General features: G+C 47.0%; 1 protein-coding gene across 1 annotated transcript in view; it reads left to right on the forward strand.

Moving 5' to 3' along the window:
* Positions 1-19710, forward strand: part of Tmc7 (transmembrane channel like 7) — a 52994-nt gene extending 33284 nt beyond the window's left edge. Inside the window, exons 7-16 of the mRNA XM_057779569.1 lie at positions 1648-1795; positions 2834-3007; positions 4395-4552; positions 6801-6918; positions 7101-7198; positions 9046-9232; positions 11491-11621; positions 12721-12876; positions 16166-16244; positions 17342-19710. Coding sequence (XP_057635552.1) covers positions 1648-1795; positions 2834-3007; positions 4395-4552; positions 6801-6918; positions 7101-7198; positions 9046-9232; positions 11491-11621; positions 12721-12876; positions 16166-16244; positions 17342-17416 — 1324 coding nt within the window. The 3' untranslated portion in view covers positions 17417-19710. The remainder of the gene's footprint in view (positions 1-1647; positions 1796-2833; positions 3008-4394; positions 4553-6800; positions 6919-7100; positions 7199-9045; positions 9233-11490; positions 11622-12720; positions 12877-16165; positions 16245-17341) is intronic.
* The last annotated feature ends 58 nt before the right edge of the window (positions 19711-19768 follow it).

Consider the following 19768-nt stretch of genomic DNA (forward strand, 5'->3'; position numbering starts at 1 on the left):
TCTGTTGGCTTGCAAGTGGCAGAAAACCAACTCTGGTTAATTGGACCATTGGGGAATTGAGTGTGTGGAGAGCCAAGGAAGGCACGAGACTGGTCTGAGAAGGATACAGCCTTCGCTTGGGAGTGATGTCTAGGGCAAGAGCCGCCTCAGCTCTGAGCAGCTGTGTGGCAGCAGCTCCTCGCAGTGGTGGGAAATAGCGCATCAATTTCCGTCAGCCTGCAGTCCGCCTGATCGTGGCCACAGAAACGCCGTAAAGGTCTTGTTAGCTCTGTCCACTCAGATACCTAATCCTGACCCTTCCATTGTGGTCAGAGCCGGAAGACTGTTGATGAGTTGAGTCCCTGATGGTGTGTGTCCATCACCTGGTTAGGGTCATGTAGTTTGGATGTGAAATTCCCTCTAAAGGTTCACTGTCAAAGGCTTGGTCCCAGATGGTGAGCTATGTAAAGGTGAATGCATCATAAGGATGCTAATCTCAGAAATAGGGTGATCCACTGATGATTGCACAGCCGAATTGGCTTTTAAGAGCCAGGCCTGGTTGGAGGAAGCAGGTGACATACTTTGTCAGCATCTCCCTCCCCCCCCATTTCCTGGATAGTTCCCTTTTCCCCTCTGCTTCTTCCACCATGCCCAGCTGCTATAATGTCCTCCCCATCACCTCAGGCCCAGCAATGGATCCAGTCAACCATGGATAGAAGTTTTCTGGAACAGTGAGGCACATAACCCCTTCCAGCTTTAAGCTGTCAATCTCACGTATTCGCCGCAGCATGAAGAGTCTGTCTGACAGGTCCTAAGACACCAAGGCCTTTCTCTGGTGGTTTGGTGAGAGAGCAACTCCCAAGAAAGGAGAGAGATTCTAAATCCTGTTGACAGTCATTTCACCCCAAATCGGCAGGAACACAATAGAAGCTGTATTTGTGAACATCACAAGGGGCTTCTAAGTGAAAACTGTGGGCCGTGCATCATGAATGGTAGTGCACGCCTGTTATCTCAACTACTCGAGAGGCTGAGGCAGGAGGATCACAAATTTGAGGACAGCCTGGGCACCTCAACAAATGTCTCAAAACAAAAGTATTATAAGGGGAGGGGAGCTGGGAGTCTGGTTCAGAGATGGAAGCTTTGGGTTCAATTGTCAGCATTGCAACAAATGAATACATAAGGTAAAATTAAAAAAAATGTAAATTATTTTGAAAAAGTAAATTGCCTCATGGAGGGCTGAAGAGATGGCTCAGTGATGTGTACACCAGCTGCTCTTCCAGAGGATTGGGCTTGGTTTGATTTCCAGCATCCACATGGTGACTCACGACAATATATAACTCCAGTTCTGGGTGATGTGATACCCTCTTCTGGCCCCCACAGGTAACAGGTGTGCACACGGTACACAAGCAATACATGCAGGCCAAACACCCTACATATACCTACCATACACATAAAGTAGGTATATATTTAAAAAAAAAGTTATTGAATGGATAAAAGACAGTGAATCCCACCAGTGAGATACCTGCTCAGCTGTCATAGAATAAACTTCACTGTTCCAATGGGCCAGCAATGCAGCCATATCCAACTTCATAGATCTTAAATGAGACCAATTCACGGGGCCTATGTGTTGCTGCCGTTCTCAGAAGAATACTTGTGTTTTGGGGTCAGGTCGGTGGAAGGGTTCAAGATCAACCTGATCCGGAGCGAGGAGCACTTCCAGAGTTACTGTAACAAGATCTTCGCTGGCTGGGACTTCTGCATCACTAACCGCAGCATGGCCGAGCTGAAACACAGCAGCCTGCGCTATGAGCTCCGAGTGAGTGCTGCTGGCTTACCCTGGCTCCCCAGGGACTTCTCTACCAGGCTGGTGCGGGGAGGCTGTATGCAGGTTACATGGGATCTCAGGCCCGTTCTATCTCAGCAAGCTTCCCCTTTGCTGGTTTTAGGAGCTCTTTACAGCAAGCAGTTTGTCGGGTTGATCACCTTTAGCCGGAGCATGGGTGCTGATAACTTGGGACTGAGAAAGGAGGTAGGGCACACAGGGCAGGTGGCGTCTTACCCCCATTCCCTACTGTCTTATTAATATCCTACCTGGCCATAGCGTCGTAAAGGTTGTTTGCTCTAGGAACGTGAAGGGTGTGCTGTGATAACAATGGATTAGAGAGAGTAACAGGAAAACTTCCACGTTTAATAGGAAAAGAGAAATGAATAGCATGTTGGTCAAACCCATGAGAAAAAGGTTGGGAGTAGGGAACTAAAGCTGAAGGAAGGTGGGTAGAGTTGGCTCTATTTACTATTTATTACACTAACCATGAACAAATTAAATTCTGTTAGAAGCAGAGACTCCCAGGCTGGATTAAAAACAAACATAGCAGGACATACCCATAATCCTAGCAACTTGAAAGGCGGAGGCAGAAGAGCTAAATCTTGAGGCTGTCCTGGCAACTCAATAAGACTATCTCAAAAACAAAAACTTTTTTTTAAGGGCTGGAGATATTGGTTGATGGTAAAGGGCTGGCCTGGAGTACTCAACCCTCAGAACTTCAGATAAATAAATTACCAATTAATAAACAAAGTTAAAATAATGATATATCCCATTAAAAGAAATACTGCACCATCTCCATGTGCGCACACACACACAGACACACACACATGCATCATAAATGCCTATTCGGCTTACAAATTTATTGCAAAGCCAAATGCAATCTAGAGTGGAAGGTTCTACCTTACCATAAGTCTTAGACATAAAAACTGGTGGGGCTTAGCCTGGGAAGGTATCTCGGGCAACATCTTTAAGAGAAATCTGTGGGCTCTGTTACAAAATGCTCACGAATGAGTTTTCTTTGGTCCTTAGGCAGATCTGGAGGAAGAGCGGATACGACAGAAAATAGCCGAAAGGACCTCGGAGGAAACCATACGCATTTACTCTCTGAGATTGTTCTTGAACTGCATCGTGCTGGCCGTGCTCGCGGCCTGCTTCTATGCCATCTACCTAGCCACTACCTTCTCACAAGAGCACATGAAGAAAGTAAGTGCCCCGTGAGAGTCAGTTGACTTTGCGCCCTGGCATGGCAGCGTGCTGGGTGTCCTGCAGATCTCTGTGGAAGATAACCAACATCATTTCTCTATTCAGGTGGAAGGAGAAATTCAGTGGATACAGGAATGGCGAATCAGCTGTTCAGAAACCTTTGTTCTGGGAATACCTCTTCCCACCTGAGGAGTTCACAGTATTCAGATCTAAGCCGGGCCGCCTGTGTTATCTGACTCTTCTAGTTCACAGCCAGGGCCTCAGTTTATAAGAAGAATCCGTGTTTTAAAATGCTTTTTTGTCTTAAATTGCATGTGTTTATGTAGGAAGTGGAGTTGGTACTCATGAATGCATGTGGCTGTGGTGATCAGAAGAGGGTGTTGGAGCCCCTGAAGTTAGTAGCTGGCTATGGATGCTGAAAATGGAGCCCAGGCCCACTGCAAGAGCAGTATACAGTCTTAACTCCTGAGCCGTCTCCCCAGTCCCAAGCAGTGTCTTTAAACATCTGTGTTGGGAGCTGAGTGTGGTTGTGCACACCTGGAATTCCAGCACTTAGGAGGCTCAGAGAATCATAAATTCAAGACCAGCCAGAATTTCATAATGAATCTTCTTTAGATATATAAAAATGTCTAAATTGGTGTAGTGATTGTCAATCATCAGGCATTAGATACCCAAATACCAGCTTGTGGCTTCACCATCCATTCATATACCGTGGCTGCTTTCTGTATGGTACGAGATGGTTCACTGCCATATCCACATCCTAGCCAAAGGGAAAGTGGGGATGCTGGGGCTGACTCATCTCTTCAAGGATGTGATACAGAGTTTGATTTAAAAATTTCTGACAGGGCAGGGGTGGTCCACGCCTTGAATCCCATCTGGAAGGCAGAGGCAGGCAGATCTCAGTGAGTTCAAGGCCAACCTGGTCTACAAAGTGAGTTCCAGGACAGTCAGGGCTACACAGAGAAACCCTGTCTCAGAAAAACAAAACAATACAACAACAACAACAAACTTCTATTGCCTCAGCTAGAATTTAGTTACAGTTGTGTACCTGGCTTCAAGGAAGGCTAAGCAACTTAGTTTTCATCTTGGATATATATATATATGAGATCTGCTCCTAAGGTAACTTGAATGGGCTGTCCACACAGCACGCACAGAATTCTGTGTACTTCACTAATATGTCCAGCAGTGTTCATTATTCTTCCAGCGTGTCTGCCTGTGTGCATCGAAGGAAGGCTCTAAGCAGCCAAGGCTTATGTTTCCCAGCCGCCCGGGTTGATAAATGTGCTTTGTGTGTCTTCTCAGCATGCGCAGCTGAGTTCTCTGTAGTTCAAATCTTCACCGTCGCCCCCCCACTTAGGCTGACCGGTGCTTTCTGTTATCTTTCCAGGAAATTAACAAGATGGTTTTTGGGGAGAACCTCTTGATATTGTACCTCCCGTCCATTGTGATCACACTGGCCAATTTCATCACCCCAATCATCTTTGCCAAGATCATCCACTATGAGGATTACTCGCCAGGCTTCGAGATCCGCCTGACAATTCTTAGGTAATGCCTAGCTGTGTGCATGCTGGGTAGACCAGTGCTCACTCACGGCAGACATTGCTAGTTGCCTGTGGCTTGTTTTCCTGCTATGCTAAGAATCATCCTTCCGCCGGGCGATGGTGGCGCACGCCTTTAATCCCAGCACTCGGAAGGCAGAGGCAGGCGGATCTATGTGAGTTCGAGACCAGCCTGGTCTACAGAACTAGTTCCAGGACAGGCTTCAAAGCCAAAGAGAAACCCTGTCTCGAAAAACCAAAAAAAAAAAAAAAAAAAAAATCATCCTTCCTTTGATGAGCCCCATGAGTAAATTATCATTTGCCGCGCAGTGAAGGTCCCTAGACTTCAGAGTCTCCTGTCAGCGTTACACTTCTGATTCTGTGTTAACTGAAAGCATAGGATGGGGCCCTAGAAGGACATACTGTTCCAAAGATGTTAGAACTGACAGCGTCAGGTAGAATCCAGAGAGTTTATAGTGAGCAAAGATGGCCAAGCGGGTACTGTGCTTGAATTGGATAATTTTTTTCTTCTTCTCAAATATCTGGGATTGAGGGTTTCTTTTTTTCTTTTGAGACTATCTTAGTTTGGGTTTCTGTTGCTGCAATGAAACACCATGCAAATGTTTCAAGTTGGGGAGGAAAGGGTTTATTTGGCGTATACTTCCAAATCACTATTCATCATCGAAGGAAGTAAGGACAGGCACTCAAACACGGAAGGAACCTGGAGGCAGGAGCTGATGCAGAGGCCATGGAAGGGTGCTGTTTACTGCCAAGTTCAACATGGCTTGCTCATCCTGCTTTCTTATAGAACCCAGGACCACCAGCCCAGGGGTGTCCCCACTGTGCCCTTCCCCTTCAATCACTAAATGAGAAAATGCCCTACAGCTTGCCTACAGCCGACCTTACAGAGGTTTCCCCACTGAGGCTCCCCCCTCTCTGATGACTCTAGCTTGTGTCAAGTTGACATGAGACTGGGCAGGACAGAGCTCATCTCAGTATGTGTAACAAGACTAAGAAATTTATCCTTTATCCTGGAGAGCCTTAAATGTGGCTGAGCAAACTGCTGTTGAGAGAGAGGACGGCTGTTAGAAATCTTCTATGTTGCTAATGGCCTCGATTCTGCATCCTCCAGCCTCAGCTACCGAAGTGCTGGGATTTACAGGCCTAACCCGCCATCCAGACTGTATTCATATCATTTTTGTCTTTTCTTTTAAGCAAGAAAACAACAAAAACTTTTTATTTTGTAACTACATGGTTGGAGGGATTTTTTTTTTATTAGCACCTATCTGAACAAAACAATGTGTTTCATTGTGACATTTTCATATGTGTGTGTGTGTGTGATATGTTTCAACCTTACTGATTTCCTTCACATTCTTGGGTCTCCCTTCCTGCATTTGATGCCCTCCCTGTCACTGTAGGAAGTTTCAAGCCTTTCCACTCAACAGCTGCATCCATACCTGACCTTTGGCTCACCTTGTTTCATGCTTTCTCTGTGTTTATGCTGGGTTATATTAAGGAGCTCTTAGGTGGCATGCCATTCCACCCGTAAACACTTCAGTGCCTCCAAGTCACCAGGACGTGGTTAACAAAACTTTACCCCATGTTCCAAAATAGAGCCAGTCTCCATGGTGAAGGGGGTGGTGACTTGTTCATAGCAGGACCCACACAGGTCCACATGCTGAGCTTGATTACTCAGTCAGTCTCTGTCTCTCTCTGTCTCTGTACCTCCCTCCCTCCTTCCTCTTCTTCCTCTCTGAATCAGGGTCTCACTGTGGCTCAGCTGACCTTGAACTCGTCATCTGTGTGCCACCATACCTTGCCTTTTCCTGCCTTAGGACTTGTAGAGGCTGGAGAGATGGCTCAGTGGTTAGGCGCGCTTGCAGAAGATCCGAGTTTAGGTCCTAGCACCCACAGCAGGTGGCTTCTAACAGCCCGTAACCTCGGTTCTAGGGGATTCGATGTCCCCTTCTGGCCTCCATGGGCACCTGCATGCATGTGCACATATCCACACACAAACACCTACATATGCATATAAATAATAAAATTAATAATATTGTAAAACTTGTAAAATATGTATAACATGAAGTTACCATTTGATCATTTAAAATGTACAACTCACTGGTCTTAAGTCAGTTTCCTACCCTCCGCTTCCCAGCAGAAACTGCGTAGTTCAGGTTTGCTTGCATGGACCTCAATGTCGGGTCCACGGAAGTCCGGCCCTGACGCCTCCTCTTCCCCTTGCCTCTTTCCCGCAGGTGTGTCTTCATGCGGCTGGCCACCATCTGCGTGCTGGTGTTCACGCTGGGCTCCAAGATCACATCCTGCGGTGACAGCACCTGTGAACTCTGCGGCTATAACCAGAAGCTCTACCCGGTGAGCCATGGCCTTGACTCCCAGCTTCAGGCAGGTCTGGCCCCAAGCTGGGCATGGTCAAGGGCTTGGATGCTGAAGTCTGTGCAGGACCCTAGGGGCAGCAGGATGGGGATGTGGAGATGGTTGAGGATACAGAAGGCTGGGAGTGGGTCAGTGATTGTGTCTCCACGTCTTGATTTCAGTGCTGGGAGACACAGGTAGGACAGGAAATGTACAAGCTGATGATCTTCGACTTCATCATCATCCTGGCGGTGACACTGTTCGTGGATTTCCCTCGGAAGTAAGTGTGGAAGTCCTTGCCACCCCAACTCTGTGACCGGAAACTCTCGACACAGCTGCTCTCCACAAACGCTGGGTGACTCCACAGTCACTGAGGAACCATTGATGTCTGGTGACTTTCAAATGGCCCTAGGCTGTTGACACCATAGCAGTATCTGTAGGTGGTACCCTGGTACCCGGGATAGAGATGGGGCCTCCCTTCACAAGGCCTCCTGGTGTAGACTTCCTGCACTTGATGCAGCCAAGGCCCTGCCAGGGCAGACACGCTGGATGCAGCTTCTGGGTCTGGATTCACACCAGCTTCTTGCTGATCTTGTGACTATGAGCAAGTTATTTCTCTCAGTCACAAGACACTGAGTTTCTCACCTGAGTCAAGGAAGGCACGAGAGCAGGGCCATCTGAGCCTTTCTCTGAGAATAAGCAGGAGAACTGACTTAGTTAGGGTTTCTATTGCTGTGAAGAGACACCGTGACCATAGCAACTCTTAAAAAGGAAAACACTTCATTGAGGTGGCTGACTTACAGTTTCAGAGGTTCAGTCCATTGTCACCATGATGGGACATGGTGGGGCGCAGGCAGACGTGGTGCTGGACTAGGAACTGAGAGTTTACATCTTGATCCACAGGCAGCAGGAGGAGTTTGTGACCCTAGGCCACTAGGTGTAGCTTGAGCAACTGAGACCTCAAATCCCACCCCCACACATTTCCTTCAATAAGGCCATTCCTATTCCAACAACGTCACACCTCCTAATAGCGCCACTACCTATAGAGGCCATTTTCTTCCAAACACCACCATAACACAGACCAAAACAGGGAGAGCACTGTGGTGCAGAGCTCAACAGGACATGATCCCATCCCTGCTGTCATTGTCCTCCCAGGAGTCTGAAGTGAATCTCTGCTCACCACACAGTCAAGGCACCCAGGGTGTGACAAGGCAGGCCTATCAACCATTCTAGCACTCAGGAGGTTGGGGCAGGAGCATCCTGAGATCTAGGCCATCCTGGGCAACTCAAGCAGTTCATTCAGATGCAGAATTATCTAGAAGTCCAGTCTGGAATTAGCTAGAAATCCAGTCTGGAATTATCTAGAAGTCCAGTGAACCCTAAAGGTAGATACCAGAAAAGTTAAAGTAGGGGCCAACAGGCTGTCTCAGAGGGTAAAGGCAGTGGTCGCCCATCCTCACCCACCTAAGGTTGTTCCCTGGGACCCACACTGTGGAAAGAGAGAACTGACTTCTACACGTTGTCCTCTGGCGTCTACACATGTGCTATTGCATTGCACATCTGCATGCATGAGCACATACACACATAAAAACATGCATAAATATACTTTCTTCTTAATAAAAAAGAAACACTGGGCCGAGGAAATGATTCATTCCATAGTAAAAGCACTTGCTGTGCAAACACGAGAACCTGGATCCAGATCTCCATCACTCCAGCACCTACATAAAAGCCTGGAGTGGCCGCTCGTGCCTGTAATCCCAGCATTATAGAGTTGGAGATGGAAGGGTACCTGGGACTCAATGACTAGCTCCTTCAGCCCAGTCAGTAAGGCTCAGTAAGAGAGTCTGCCTCAAAACACAAGGTGGAACACATCTGAGGGAGGCATCTGATGTCATTCTCTGGCCTCTGCAGGTACATTTACACACTTGCATGCACAAACACGTGGACACTCTCATGTATACAACACACACACACTCTCTTTCTCTCTCTCTCTCTCTCTCTCTCTCTCTCTCTCTCTCTCTCTCTCAAACTTGTCTTGGAAATGATGTTAGTTGGTGGGTATGGCTCCGTAGCCTTAGGGGCACTGGTAGGATCGATCAGGTAAGAATGAGTCTAGTTTGCTTCCAGGCTCCTGGTGACCTACTGTGCATCCTCGAAGCTGATCCAGTGCTGGGGACAGCAGGAATTTGCCATCCCAGACAACGTCCTGGGTATCGTGTACGGGCAGACCATCTGCTGGATTGGAGCCTTCTTCTCCCCGCTCCTCCCCGCCATCGCCACCTTGAAATTCATTATCACCTTTTACGTGAAAGAGGTGAGGAGAGGCACGGGGCTCACACCCTGTACTGCTCGTTCTATTGCTTTGCTCTTGCAAATCTGTGGACAGGAACCCAGTGCCTCCAGCATGCCAGGCCAGTGGTATAGCCTGGGACTGTGTCCTCAGCCCCATCTGAGTCCTTCCTTAGCTCCTGAGACACATCGTAATTACATGTCCCTCCAACCCAGGGCCTCATGCAATATCGCTTCTTTAATATGTGTTTATTCCAGGAAAAGGTTTCCAATAACTTTTTACCTCTTTTTGCTGTATATCTCTGACTAGCCTCAAATTCCTTCTTCTGCCTTGACCTCCCAAGTGCTGGGCTTACACATCGTTTTTGTTTTGTTTTGTTTTGACAACTTTATCAAGCACATTTAAGAATTGGTTTGTTCCTATGATGTAATTGTGACTGACAATTGAACTGAGTCTCAGCTAGGAATTCAACAAGAGTGGTCTATTTCCATGACATTTAGTCACAGGTTTCTTGATTTCTGTTTTGTAATTTTGGAGTCAATGCGTAGCTTTTTGGGGCTTAGTGACTGGCCCAACTCATGATCCCCATGCATTGTGACAGGATCAGATGCTACATGGGTGACTGCAAGTGGCCCTGCAGGTGACTGGCTTTGTCTGAACTTACTAGTTTGCTCATAATCATAAAGTAAGCAATGCTTGCTATTTTTTTTAATGAAGACAGAGATCTTTTTAATGATTTCTTTTTATTATTTTTAATTCTCTCTGTGAGTGTGTGTGTGTCTGTGCATGTATATACATGTGTGGTGAATGGCAGAGGTGTTAGGTTCTCAGATGAGTTACAGAGAATTGGAGCTGCCTGGTGTGGGTGCTGGGAACTAACTCTGGTCCTCTGTAAGAGTAGTACACATTCTTAGCTACTAAGTCATCTCACCAGCCCCCATACTTACCAAACAATAAAACAAGCATATAAATAGTAATCACCACCCTTCTGCTCTTTTCTTTGTTAATAAGCCTAAGATTTATTTTTAATTAGTTCATTCTTTTAAGTACTGGAACTTGAACCCAGAATTTTGAACATGTTAGGCAAGTCCGTGCCACCCACCAGGTTGAAAATTTGTTGATTACCTGACAATTAAAAAATGGAAATAACAGCGTTCATAATGATGCTGCTGACAATAGGGGATAATATTAGTCCGTGCCCCCCAGTGCCCCCACTTCCTATCTGTAGTGCTTACCTCCAGCCCTGGAATAGCCACTAATGTTTTATGGAAGAGAATGCGGAGGCTCAGAGGGCTAACTGGCCCCAGGTCACACAGAGTGGGCATGTCTCCAGAAGGTTAGAGTCAGGTGTAGCTTGCTGTCCCTGAGGACGGTTGTCCACCCTGTGAGTGGGACCTCACTTTATTCTGGGCCAGACTTTATTCTGGGTGCCTGGGCCATTGGCCAGTGTTCTCATGTCTTCATTTGGAAACATCAGTTAGCAGATGTCACTAGAGGGGATAGGATGGTGGCCACAGTCATAGGAAAATGCCGGTTGGCTAGTGAGCTCCCGTGTGCCGTGTAGTGAAGGGCAGGTGAGTGAAATGGGTCACCGGCCTAGGGGACACAGGTTCCAGGTCCGCCCTGCTGCGGTCTGACTCGCCCCTAGAAGTAAGCTCACAGGTTGTTCTGGTTCTTATGGAATTCAGACAAGTTTCATGTCCTAGACAGAAATGCAGGCGGTGATGTTTGTTGGTCTGTCCTATTAGAAACAGTATGCCCTTATTTTTCATTCTCTCCCTTTTTACTTGATATTTCCTTCAAATCTCCATCCCCTCAGTGTTAATATTTATTTCTAACACACGGGAAAGATTATGCGCTTGTAAAATGTTCAAGTTGGCACAGATCACTGTAGATTCACTTCTGTATATTTGAATCCCTGTGAATATGCATTGTGTCCCACAGATCACTCTAAAGTGCTGTGTGCATTGTGTCCCACAGATCACTCTAAAGTGCTGTGTGCAGTACATCTTTCAGATTCGCTTTAGGGAACCCCCACTGTCAGCTTCAAAATTCCTTCTGGAGTATTCCCTCTGATCATCAGTTGTAGCATCACTGTGTTTTGGTCCATTCTTCTTATGTCATCAACATGAATTTCCCCAACTGGAATCTGCACTGAGCATTCTTCTTTTTAATCTCTGTATTATTGTACCCTGGCAGGGCTAGACAGTCCCCAATTGCACTACAGTGTGGGACCCTACTACTCAGGACTCTTATTTTTTCCTTTCTCTTTTGTTCCATAGCTGAGTCTTCTTTATACCTGCAGACCCTCCCCAAGGCAGTTCAGAGCATCCAATTCTAACTTCTTCTTCCTGCTGGTGTTGCTGATTGGGCTGTGCTTAGCAATTATACCACTAACAATCAGCATGTCTCGGTAAGTATATCTTCATTTTCTTTTTTTTTTTAAAGATTTATTTATTTATTATGTACACAACATTCCTTCCATGTATGCTTGCATGCCAGAAGAGGGCACCAGATCTCACCATAGATGGCCACGAGTCACCATGTGGTTGCTGGGAATTGAACTCAGGACCTCTGGAAGAGCAGTCAGTGCTCTTAACCTCTCAGCCATCTCTCCAGCCCCCATATATTCATTTTCTAAACTGCTCCTTTTTTTTGTGACATGTATCTCTTTATGGACAAGAACCTGTAACATTCTTCATGGGCTTTTCTAGAGCACACAGAGGGTCCCTGCTGGCTTCTTCGTCTGCCTTTTTTGGTTTTCCTTTGCTTTTTTTTAGCCTGGCTACTTTTTAACCCCAGGGCTGGGGAGGAGGCGGAAGACAGCTGGAGGAATGGAGACAGACAGTTCCTGGGGCTTACTGGCCAGCCAGACTGGTCAAAAGGACAAGCCCCAGGATCGGTGTTCATTGAGAAGCCCTGCTTTAAAACAGGAAGACACTGGTGTTGACCTCTGCCTCCAGGCACCGACAGACACACACATGCATGCACACACACACAGACACATGTACATGTCACATGCATTTGTGTACACATGCATGCACACACATGCATGCACACACACACACACACACAGAGGAAACATTGCTAATTATTTCTGTCAGTTTCAAATTTCTCAGCTATCCCAGCACAGTCTTCATGGGTTTGTTTTAAAGCAGCAGTCTTTCCCACATCCCCTATTGTGCTCAGCCATCATGTCTTTGTAGTCGTCTTTGATTCTTTGAGGAGTTCCAGCCCTTCTCTCTGCTTTGAATTAAGAGACTGGGGAATACACGGTTGTCTAGTATGTTCATTCTGTGACGTCAACCTTACATTTCTGCCTTGAATGTCCTGCAAACGGAAAGTTAGAGCTAGGGACCTGATGGAATCTCAGGGTCAGCATTTATAAACATAACCCTCCAGAAATGCCTGGACTTGGGAGCTCCCTGCAGGCTATTGCAAATAACTATTCTGGCCATGCCTGGGCAGACCTCTCAGCCTGGGCTGCCATCCCTCCCTCTCTGTCTTGGCAGCATCCCTTCCTCGAAAGCCTGTGGGCCGTTCACCAACTTCAACACCACCTGGGAGGTCATCCCCCAGACGGTGAGCACCTTCCCCAGCTCGCTGCAGACTCTGATCCATGGTGTCACATCGGAAGCCTTTGCCGTGCCTTTCTTCATGATCATCTGGTGAGTGACAGCCAGGCCACACCAGTATGTCCCCTCTCACCTGGGAAATGGAGGGTGTGTGTTAGAATGCTTTCTGTTGCTGGGACAAAACGGCAAGAGAATCAGTTTAGAAGGAGAGGAGCTTTATCCTGACTGCATTCCATGGTCATGTGGCCCTGTTGCCTTTGAGCCTGTAGTGGCCGAGTACTACATGGTGGGTAAAAGGAAAAGTATCAGCTCAGGACCTCCAAGACCAAGTTCTCAGCCCAAAGACCAAGATTGCCCAACAAAGGGCAGGGAATAAGAGACCTCTGGGTAGATAGGAGACAGACATGGCCCATAGGAAAATGGCAGTTTATAAAGGAAAAAGGGGGAAACCCTGTGTTAGGATGGGGTGTTTAATGTTTACTTTTCTTTCTTTTTATTTATTCTTTGTGTCTTTCACACCATGCACCTCATCCCATTCATTTCCCCGTCCCTTTGTATCCTTTGCCCTTGCAACCTTCCCCCACAAAAAATATAATAAAATTTAAGAGAAAAAAGGAAACAAAGTAGAAAGGAAAGAAATCTCGTCATAGAAGCTGCAATGTGGCACAGTGAGTCACACAGTTAACCCTTTTATCCATGTATCTTTACTTGTAAGTGTTCATTGCAGAGAGTCATTGGTCTGGTTCAAGGCCTCCTCTTTCTGCTACACTATCGATGCTGGGCCCTCACTGGAACTCCTCTTGGATATCCTGTTGTTGCCCTGTGCTATGGAGATCCTGCAGCTTTGGGTCTGCAGGACCAGTTCCTTCACCTGCTCCAGCAGATCACAGATGGGTTAGATGTTGGGGTGTGTCAACTCATAACCCTGGTTTAGGTTCTGGGTAGTTGTAGGGTTAGGTAGCCCACTAGCTCTCCCTTGTCTTCACCCCCAGAGTGAGCTCTCCTGCATTGCCTTGGCGAATTCACCCCTTGCAGAGATGAGCAAGGGGCACAGCCAGCTCTCCGGCTTCCCCATCCTCAGGGTTAGATCTCCCACAACTACACCTTTAGAGCCACTTCTACCGTGTTGCCCAGGCGTGGTGTAGGGGGCTGCAGCTGATGAGGGTTGAGCTAGCTCTCCCACTCTTATGGCCTCAAGGCCAGCTCTCCCACCTACCTCAGGGGTTGATGGCGCGCGCGCGCGCGCGCGCGTGTGTGTGTGTGTGTGTGTGTGTGTGTGTGTGTGTGCGCGCGCGCATGCGCGCGCACATGGTGGGGGGATTGCATGTTGGGAGGGGTGATTGCTGGCCATCTCTCCCCAACCTACGCTGCCACATGACAGATAAGTAATGGGGACAGCTCTCCCATTCTCACAACTTTAGGGCTGGCTCACCCACACCTCCACCAGTAGAGCACAATAAAGCTACACGTGCGAGTTGCAGGGCCTTCTCTCTCTCTCTCTCTCTCTCTCTCTCTCTCTCTCTCTCTCTCTCTCTCTCTCTCTCTCTCTCGTGTTGCAGCTCGCGGCAGGCAGGGGTAGCTATTCTGCCCTTCTGATCTCAGGGCCAGTTCTCTTACCTGTCTTGGGTGTAGATGAGCAGGGGTGGGAGGAAGAGGGGTTTCAACTGGGCATGTTAATTAGGTGAACCAAAAGGGGCTTTTGATTGCTGGACTTTGCTAACTGGACCTTGGTAGTCAGTCTCAGGAGGAGGAAGTGGCCTACTAAGGAAATGGGCCTTGGTGGTAGCTTTAGGGATGTAATCTAATGGTTTTTAGCAAGGCAGAGGGAGTGGGAGAGAAGGGCAAGCCCTGCCAGAGGCATGCCCACCACGCTCGAGCTGGCCAGAGTCCCTTTGGTGGCAACACATGGTATAGTAGGCCCGTTCACTTCATGTCCACTGGGAAGCAAAGAAAGAAGAGGAAAGGACCTGGGTTTCAAAACCCGTCAAAGACACACCCCATTGACCTACCTTCCTCTTGCTAGAGCCCATCTCCTGATGGCACCACCTGTTGGGAGCCACACTTTTAGCACACGGGCCTTTGGGAATACCCCGGAGTGTCACACGCTAGGCTTGACAAGTTACTGAGCTTCTCTGAGCCTCACTTTTCCATTTTAAAATGGCATAATAATATTTACTCTTTCAGGGGGATGTTGACTAGACTCAGGAAGTTTACACTCGTAAGGCCTGATCCCTATGTGCCTGATTATAAAAGCACAGTAAACACGGTCTATTTCTAACATCGTTGGTGGGTTGCCTAAATCTCACAGTCTATGAAAAAAAAAATGAATCATTGGACAACAGAGGAGCCCTAGAGAGGAGCTTGCACTTGAACTCTGCCTCTGCCGTGTCTAAGCCACAATGACCTGAAACTGTGCCTTCCACACCTTAACTTACAAGCTGCTCTTATATTATGACATCATTAGTCCAGTAAAAGCCCACTCTAGTAAGTAGCTTAAAAAATGCTCATGAAAAGGGGACACTTACTCCTACCTCAGCTGAGATGAATAAAATGACTTAGGGATGCTCAGCTGGACTTCCCAAGGAGCTGAGTTCCCGCAGCAATGGGTTAATAGTTCACCTGGTGCCCGCTGGTGGTGGACATCTGCTCTGCCTTTGCTGTCCTTGGAGGCCCGAGGCTTGAAGAGACTTGTAGACTCTCTCCTGGTTATTTGGTGCTGATTTGATCAGTCCTGCCTGGGAACATGGACAGGAATGAGGAGAGACTGGCTTCCCTATGAAATGAGGTCTTGTCCTCCGTCCCATTGTAACTTGACCCCGTCTGAGCCCCAGAGCTGTAGACAGGAAGCTGTTAATGGCTTTTAGTCCTAACCTTGCCACCGAGTTTTCCTTTATCCATCTCCCAGAAGAGGAGACTGAGGCCAGAGTGCCCGCCAAGTGAGCATGCCCAGCTAATTACTGACACCCTTAGCTGACTTTCTGGGCTTTTCCCTCTTCTCGTTGCCATTCCGCAGTCAGGGGAGGAGCATTAGTAACTTTGTAATTACCTGAGAAAGGTAAAGACTTCTAAGTCAGACTCTCCTGCCTCCAGGTGTCTCTCCTGCCGTCTGCCATCTGTTTAGGAGATAGGAGGGCTTGCCCGCTTAGCTCTTTTTTATAGCCAGAGAAAACATAATCCAAATGAAATATACTGTGTTGGATTTTAGTGGCCTCCAGGTGTCACAGCTCCCCAATGAGTGTTGGGTAGTTTTTAGCAGCCTGCACACCTGGGGTGGTTTTTGTTGACCTGCAGATGATGCAACCTCCCTGTGAGTGTTCGGGTGGTTTTTAATGACGTTTTGGTAACACAGGCTCCCTCACAACCTGCCTGTCTTGTCTTGCAGCCTGGTCATGTTCTACTTCATCGCACTGGCTGGAGCACACAAGCGGGTAGTTGTCCAGCTCCGAGAGCAGCTGTCCCTGGTAAGAAAGCACAGACCCAGAGGGTCAAGGTCAGGGACATTAAACCAGGACTCTGGGCATGATGGCACAGGCCTATAGTCCTAGCACTCAGGAGGCCGAGGCAGGCAGGTCGCAAGTTTCACATATACCTGGTCTACACAGTGAGTTCCACACCACCAAGACCTTGTTTCAGATAAAGGGGAAAAGATAAAACAGCCCTCTCTAGTTTCATTCATTCACCTGGTTCATTCATTCATTCACTTAGCTGGCTCATCTAGTCCTATGCCAGAGGGACGGAAGCATTAAAGAGTGAGAGAAGCGATACATTTGGGGTGGGGAGGTAGCCCGGTGTGTGAAGTGCTGCTGTACAGGCATGCGGACCCGAGCTCCACCAGGGCATCCATGTAGAAGGCTGCAGGCATCATGGCCTGCATGTGTAGGTCCAGCACGGGGAAGCAGAATCAGGCGGATCTCTAGGCCAGGAAGCCTAACCTCAGGCAAGTTGCTGGTCTAATTAAGAAACTCTGTCTCCAAACATGGTGGACAGGGAACCCTAGAGATGACTCAGTGGTTAGGAGCACTAGTTGCTCTTGCAGAGGACCTGGGTTCAATTCTCAGCACGCATGTGGTGACTCCCAGTCATCCATAACTCCAGTTGCAGGGGATCTGACGCCCTCTTTTGACATTCTGCAGGCACCAGGCCTCCACAGGTGCATATACACACCTTCAGGCAAAACACTGATGCCCATAAACACATCTAAAGATAATTTTAAAACAAATACCACCCCTGCCTCACCAACCCCACTTGAGGAATGGTACCTGAGATTGACTTGTGACTGCCTCGAGAAGGTCCACATCCATGCACACGTGCTCCCCCACCTCCACATGAGCATGTACACATGTGTAAGGGCATGTACACACAATGAACTAATTTCTGTGAGGATCATAAGAGCTAGGTATGTGGAGGGATGGAGGAGCCAAGGCTACAGCAGCCAATGGCTGTGAGAGGCCTGTTGGAGGTGACGTCAGAGGTGAGATGGGAATGATGGCAGTCACCAGTTATTAGAGGTCCTTAGGGGGATGGAAGGACAGACTCCGAACCTGCTTCTCTTTTTTAGGAGAGTCGTGACAAGCGTTATCTTATCCAGAAACTAACCGAAGCTCAAAGGGATGTGCGGAGCCAGCCTGCTTGAGCAAGACGCTGCCTGCAGCTTCTCAGCGTGGGGTCCTGGAGACCCTACAAAGTCCACCTGAGTGGAACTGTTAAAATGTATTTTTCTAGACTTTAGGGCTTTCAGTGACTTAGCCAAACAGGCTGACCCCTGGAGAGCCGTGGCTCCCTGAGGATTCTACCAGAACACTGACTTCTCAAATTGCTCGGGCTTTATTACTGAAACCAGAGAAGGAGATTTTTATTTATTTATTTTTTGTTTAGACTTTTGTATCTTTAAAAAAGGTTTGTATGTGTTGTTTTTCAAAGTAAAACTGAGTTCCGCCATCTCCAAAGCTGGGCGGTTTCTTTGGAAGCCTTTCCAGGTTGAGTGAGTAGCCTCTCAAATGCCGCTGGTGACTTAAAATTCAACCTGACTTCTTTTTTTCAAACGAACATGCATCTTCAGGTGCTAAAGGCTTGGAATAGCTGATAAGAATGTGGAAATACCATCCTGGCAGCTCCTGCTGTGTGCCCGGACCACACTTGAATTTCTGCCCCCATCAGGGTTGCCCTTGAGTGGGAGACTGAAGCAGGTTGCAGCCCCTCCTTCTCAGCTTTCCAAGCCTTTCCTGCAGTCTTGTTCACTCCCCAGCGGAAAGTGGCCTTAGCTGGCTGGCTAGCCACCAACCTTCTGATTCTACCTGGCTGCAAGTTCTGCGATTTGATGACAGAATTGAAGGAGGGTTAAACCTTGCAAGGCAGATGGATAGTTCCTCTGTTTTCCAAATGTCATTCCTCTCCCTTGCACGGAGTTCTTCATTCCTTAAGGAAACCAAATGTTTCAGAGCCAGGCTACAGTGTACTGTTTGGTATTGAAGCCGTGGATAAGGCTCGGGGGTTATATGTGTGATTTCAGACGTAGATCCATGGCCTAGTCTGTTGAGAAGAACAGCACACAATACAAACATAGGTTGGGTTCTGATTGCTTAAATACACATTTCAAAGGGCTAGGCTTTGTTTGCCTGCACTTAAAACTTTGGATGTGTGTACCTTTGTTTTTATAAAACGTTACAGAAACAGAGTATCTCTTGTGATCTCTGCTACGGTAAAAACTGTATTTAATAAATACCTCATCATGTATCTTCCCAAAGCTGGCCCTTTTTAACAGTGCCTAATTCGTTCACCTTTTACCTGAAAGTCTGTCAGGGCGCTACAAGTCCTGTGACAAACAGTTTGAAGCTTCGGTTTTTCACTGGCTCCTAACCTTTTCTGACATTTAAAATTAGATTCATGGTTTTAGAAAGCTGCCAAGAAGGATCTCCCTCCTCTGACCACCGCCTTGTTTCTCAGAAATGATTGTCTTCTTGCTCTGGAAGGAAAGCAAACTTGTCATGGTGAACACATCTCTATATGTATAAAGGGTGCTTTGTATGTGTCTTCTCTCTCTCTCTCTCTCTCTCTCTCTCTCTCTCTCTCTCTCTCTCTCTCTCTCGTGTGTGTGTGTGTAGATGGAACTCATATCCTCAAGTCCAACACAATAATTCCTCTAATCTTCCACGAGGTTGTATCAACATGGGATATTTTTGTACCTGTGAGAATGTGTATTTCCTAACGTTTTCTTATATTTGAAGATCTATGAGTTTTTAACCCTAAAACTAAAACACAGGCAGTTTGAATAAACCAAAGTTCATTCCATCCTCATTTTACAAATTCTAGCTGTTGGCATTTAGCCTAGTGCCGTCATATAATATTTTTGTCACTCACCGTGCCCCTGCGATGACCTACTTTCCTGTTTGTACAGATGATGGGTAAAATGGACAGTATACTGTTTTCTTTGTTATAAAACGGATACTAAAATATGCCAACTAGTATGTTAGCTTTAGTGATCGCTGCTAATGTCCATACCTCTTACTTGAATGTTTTGATAACTTTAGTAACCAGGCGACGTTGGTATGGTTTTTAACGCCCGGCTCTAACAGGTGTGTTAAACTACTGATTACACAGTGTCTTGAAGGTTTTAAGTAGTGATTGTGTGCACTTGAACCCACAAAAGCTCATCGTCAAGAACCGGGTGATGAGGACAATTGCAATATTCTGTAAAGATGCTCTTCTCACTGCAGTTAGAGGAAGTAGCATTCTGACATCTGTTGGATGAGTTTTATCACTTCTTGGTTTTCCAGGAGCCAAAGAAAAGCATGTTTGTGTGCTTTAAACTTCAACAACAAAGATATTTTAAGCCTTTTATACCTTAGCACCATAGTAAACCACTGTTGTGTTTATTCTATAAAGATATAATAAATATTGAAGTAGAAATATATGTGTTGGGTGTGTGTTATGAATACATATCTCTGAATTTTTTCTTAATATCTTGAAGTTCTGTGCAAGTAGCTAC

This window comes from Chionomys nivalis, chromosome 8, assembly GCF_950005125.1.
Source record: "Chionomys nivalis chromosome 8, mChiNiv1.1, whole genome shotgun sequence".
Lineage (NCBI taxonomy): Eukaryota > Metazoa > Chordata > Mammalia > Rodentia > Cricetidae > Chionomys > Chionomys nivalis.